The sequence below is a fragment of the Stenella coeruleoalba genome, assembly GCF_951394435.1.
Source record: "Stenella coeruleoalba genome assembly, chromosome: 18".
Classification (NCBI taxonomy): Eukaryota; Metazoa; Chordata; class Mammalia; order Artiodactyla; family Delphinidae; genus Stenella; species Stenella coeruleoalba.
This window is the reverse complement of record NC_137164.1, coordinates 49646332-49651298: the sequence shown is the minus strand read 5'-3', so window position 1 is coordinate 49651298 and position 4967 is coordinate 49646332. Positions and strand designations below refer to the sequence as shown.

The window sequence follows — 4967 nt, the reverse complement described above, 5'->3', positions numbered from 1 at the left end:
TCTATGCTCTCTTGGACTTTCTATTCTAATGCAGGGAAACAAACAGTAAACAACTAAAGCAGGGAAGTGGATGCTGCTTGGGCGGAGTTGTGCTATATTCAATAGGGTGATCAAGGGAAGGTCTTGCTGCAGAGGCCTGAAGGTGAGAAGGGAGACACCTGAACAAGATGAGGACCATAAGAGGGGGAGGGGAAGTGAGTCTTTTAGCACAGGGAGCAGAGAGTGCAAAGGCCCTGAGCAAACAGTAGGGGGTGGGGGCAATGTGGTTAAAGCATGGAGCTCCTGGGAGAGTGGCAGGGGACGGGTCTAAGAGGTTCTGGTGGGACAGCTCCAATCTTGTAGAGTATTGTAAGCAATGAAAGTACTTCGGTTTTTACTTTTGGTGAGATGGGAAGCCAGTGAGGGGCTTTGGACACAGTGACATGATCTGACTTAGGTTATAATAGGATCTCTCTTTTTGTTCTGGTGATAAAAGACTGTAGGAGGCAAAGGTGGAAGCAGTTAGGAGGCCAGTGCAAGAGGTGATGGGTGGCTTGGTCCTGGGTGATGGCAGGAAGGTGGTGAAACATGTTAATAGCCTGGAAGAATTCTGAAGGCAGAACTGACAGGATTTGCTGATATGATGAACAAAGTAATGATACAAAAATATGTACGGAATTGATATGAAAAAGGCTTTTCTTGGATTTACAAAAAAAGAGACTGGTTTCTTTAGGGCTTTGACACTGATATTACAAGTAGTAGCCCAGCCGCCTAGAAATTCAGCTTTGGAACTTGGAACTTTTGTGTCAGCTATTATTTATACCAAAGAACAAACAAAAAAAGAGTGGTCAAATATATTCAGTATCACAATCTGTACTTGCAGTTAAGTGAGCTGGTCTTACTTGATCTTATTTCAGTACACTGACATGGATAACTGTTCAGCAGACATAAACATTTCAAAGTAAAAATGACACACATCCATGAGGAGATTGTAAAGCTCATCGGGTAGTTAAACAAAAGGTGGAACATTATTATCAAGAACAAAGATCTCGCCTGATTTATACTGATTGACAGTCTGTACTTCAAACCGATCTGATAACTGCTCAGACTTCTGACCCTTGCCTACCAGGCTACACGGAAAGCTCTGTGGAGCCTATTCCGTCTTACATTGTTCTTCTACCCGGCGCGGCCGAATGAATAGCTGGTGCACAACAAATAGCCATTGACTTGATGATTGCTAAACATTCTTCACTACCCTCTCTTCCGTCCTCATTCTGCAGTGCTCAGGAAGCTATTTACCAAAGTCAGAGATTAGATAATCACTCACAGACGCGTAATGTCAGAATGTGTTGGGCGTTAGGGCACGTGGAAGGGGCCATCCGAAGCCCCACCCACCTGAGAAGTCAGGGAAGCTTTCGCGGCGGAGGAGACCTGGGTGCTGCATTGTGAAGGGCGAATACGAGTGCGAAGGGAGAGGACCGGAAGGGATCTAGAGCGGGCCTTCAAGTGTACAAGGACCCGTAGGCTAGAGGGTACTCGGAAAGGGCTGAACAGAGTGACCCAGGCCCGCGGGTGAGCCTGGACCTTTGGGAGGATAAAGACGCAGGGTTTGAAAGGTAGGTTTTCTAAATTATATTTGATCTTCAAACCCTCCGAGTTCCATAGCGCGATTCACCCGGGGCTGATAGGGCCGCGGACACGTAGCTTTCCCTTAGGCCTCACAGTACATGCCCCTTCAGCTTGGCCAAAAAGCGGGAGTGGGGGAAGGTCGCGTCCGCCACCGGGAGGGGAACACGCCCCGAAGTCACTCCTTGAACTCACCCAAGTTCCCCTTTTGCCATTTCCTCCAATTTTGAGGCCTCCCAACTAATGAGTTTGCCTTTTTACCCAGAAAATAAACTATGGGAGAGCGTTCTACAGCAGGATACCGAGGTTAGCTTTTTGTTCCTAGGGTTTTTACGAGGCTACTCGTACGCGCGAACAAAATCTAGCTGCCTCCAGGCCGGGGGGGCCCCACCGCCTCTCCAGATTTTTTGGGCTCTCTCTAGAACTTTCAGCAACGAGACGAGCCGCGTGTTTAAAGCGGCTAGTCTCCGGGGGCAGCCAGGCCCTTCCACTCCCCGGGTGGGGGGAGCCCGAAAGTTCACGTGCTCCTTCCACAGTCTCCGGCTGCAGTTAGGAGGAGAGGGGGCGCAGTGACTGCCCCTCCAAAGAAGGTTCGTCTTCCGAAGCGGCCAAGCCCAGGTTCTGTCCGCTTTGGAAGAGGAAGAAAGTTGGGCAGGAGCGGGAAGGGGCTAGAGCACCGGGCGAGGAGGCGGTAGGGAAGTCGGGGTGTCCCGGCGGCGCGCGAGCCGGGGTGGAGCCAGCAGCCGGCCGCGGCGTCAGCGTTTCAGATGCAGATCGATTCCCCGCCCCACCACCCCCTCCCGCCCTGGGAGCGAGGCTCCGCCGCTCCGCAGCCGCCCCCGCCTTCTGCGCGCCGCGGCGCCCGGCTCTACTTAAGCAGCGCGCTGGTCGCCACCCGGCACTCCCCTGAAGCGCGCGGGCGAGGCGGGAGGAGTACAGCGGCGCTCGCGGGGGCGCACAGAGGCGCGCTCGCGTCGTGCGCTCGGCTCCGCGCGGCTCTCGGTGGCAGCGGCGGGCCGGGGCGCAGGGCTGAACGAGCGTCCGAGAAAGGCGGCGGCGGCTGATCCGGCGCGCGGCCCGGCTCTCGGCCACTGCCCTAGCCCGGCCACCTCCTGGCCATGGCTCTGGCGGACAGCACTCGTGGACTACCCAACGGGGGTGGTGGCGGCGGCAGCGGCTCCTCGTCGTCTTCGGCTGAGCCGCCGCTCTTTCCCGACATCGTGGAGCTGAACGTGGGGGGCCAGGTGTATGTGACCCGGCGCTGCACGGTGGTGTCGGTTCCCGACTCGTTGCTCTGGCGCATGTTCACGCAGCAGCAGCCGCAGGAGCTGGCCCGGGACAGCAAAGGCCGCTTCTTTCTAGACCGAGACGGCTTCCTCTTCCGCTACATCTTGGATTACCTGCGGGACTTGCAGCTCGTGCTGCCCGACTACTTCCCCGAGCGCAGCCGGCTGCAGCGCGAGGCCGAGTACTTCGAGCTGCCGGAGCTCGTGCGCCGCCTCGGGGAGCCCCAGCAGCCCGGCCCCGGGCCGCCGCCGCCGCACTCGCGGCGCGGGGTGCAGAAGGAGGGCTCGCTGGGCGACGAGCTGCTGCCGCTCGGCTACGCGGAGCCTGAGCAGCAGGAGGGCGCCTCGGCTGGGGCGCCGTCGCCCACCCTGGAGGTGGCTAGCCGCAGCCCGTCGGGGGGCGCGGCCGGCCCGCTGCTCACGCCGTCCCAGTCGTTGGACGGCAGCCGACGCTCGGGCTACATCACCATCGGCTACCGCGGCTCCTACACCATCGGGCGGGACGCGCAGGCGGACGCCAAGTTCCGGCGAGTGGCGCGCATCACCGTGTGCGGCAAGACATCGCTGGCCAAGGAGGTGTTCGGGGATACCCTGAACGAGAGCCGGGACCCCGACCGGCCTCCGGAGCGCTACACCTCGCGCTATTACCTCAAGTTCAACTTCCTGGAGCAGGCCTTCGACAAGCTGTCCGAGTCGGGCTTCCACATGGTGGCGTGCAGTTCCACGGGCACCTGCGCCTTCGCCAGCAGCACCGATCAGAATGAGGACAAGATCTGGACCAGCTACACCGAGTACGTCTTCTGCAGGGAGTGAACTCCCCACACCCTCTTGCGACTCCAGCGCGCCCATTCCCTCTCCTTCTTGCCGGGGAAAGGGCTATAGATTTCCCCTCCCACCCCACGTTCTCCCATTCCCCTGTTCCCCACCTGCGGTAGACCCACTGACCCCTCACTTTAGTACCTGCAGCCACAGATCCTCTCGGCTTCTTCGTCTTCTCTGGACCCCACTAAAAGAGAGCGCCCAGACGTACCTCTCCACCCCATGCTTCCTCTGCCCCCGGCCTCAAACCACCCCTCCCCCGGATTGTCCTTCAGTCTGGATGTAGTGGGGCAGTGTGGCTACAAAGTCACCTAGTACCTGGGAATGACTGAATTGTTCCGAACCTAACTGGACCCTGTCCAGTGTATAGAAGATTCCTTGAAATCTTCTCAAGCCCTGATGACTCATACGCGGTTTAAGAGAGAGAGTTGGTAGCAGTGTGTGGGAATAGTTTTGAAAGGTCATTTATTGCGTAGTCTTTTGACCCTTTTTAAAGGTGAAGTTTTAGGAGGCTGATTGGAAGACTCCAGAGCTGGAATTAGGATCCCGCGGAGGCCGTTCAGGGACTATAAATGAACAAAGTTTTGAAAAGTTACAGGTAGAAGTAGGAGAAGAATATGGTGATGGCATAATGAAGGAGCGTTTGGTTTCTGTGCAGATTTAAAGGTCTTCGCCTGTTGTTTATACTTGTAGAAAGTTCCCCTCCTGCCTGAAGAGGCACCCTTTCTCCTGGGCTCACCGCCAGAAGCCCTTGGTTCGACTGCTTGACATGGCACCCGTTATTGGCAAGAGGGGGAAAGAGAGAATGACAGCTCAGGTCGCCGAGCATTGCGGGAGGTCACCTGGCTGTGACTGTGAACGGAGCGGGGTAGTAATGCACGTCGTGGGTATTAAGAAAACCTGTATTATTGCAGTGACTGTCAGTAGGACCTTAGCTCTTAAGCCTTGGGGGGTGGGGTGGGGAGGGAGGAAGGAGGGTAGGAGGGGTGGGAAGGGAGGAGCGGATATACTCATTTATTATTTGAAAGTTGGAAGTTTGTACCGTCCGTCTGAGTACATGCACATTAACAAAATAGCACACGAAAACATGCAAAGCATTTTGTAAAGGTGAATCACAGATCTACTCTCACCTGGCAGTTTATTGAACTAACTGTTTTGCTGATACTTATATAACCTAACCAAAGAGTTACCCAGTAGGGTTTTAGTTTTTGAACTTTATTTTCTTGTTGATTATAAGTCCTGATTTTAAAATCTATT

The 4967-nt window shown here is 55.5% G+C and overlaps 1 protein-coding gene across 1 annotated transcript; it reads left to right on the top strand.

Moving 5' to 3' along the window:
* Positions 1-2475: 2475 nt before the first annotated feature.
* KCTD12 (potassium channel tetramerization domain containing 12) lies at positions 2476-4654 on the top strand. The gene has a single exon (XM_079903433.1). The coding sequence runs from the start codon at positions 2724-2726 to the stop codon at positions 3702-3704; it is 981 nt and encodes a 326-aa protein (XP_079759559.1). The 5' UTR covers positions 2476-2723; the 3' UTR covers positions 3705-4654.
* Positions 4655-4967: the final 313 nt, after the last annotated feature.

Bases quoted from the DNA above. Each gene is read 5' to 3' on its own strand.
- KCTD12 (XM_079903433.1), top strand. From the start codon at position 2,724: ATGGCTCTGGCGGACAGCACTCGTGGACTACCCAACGGGGGTGGTGGC.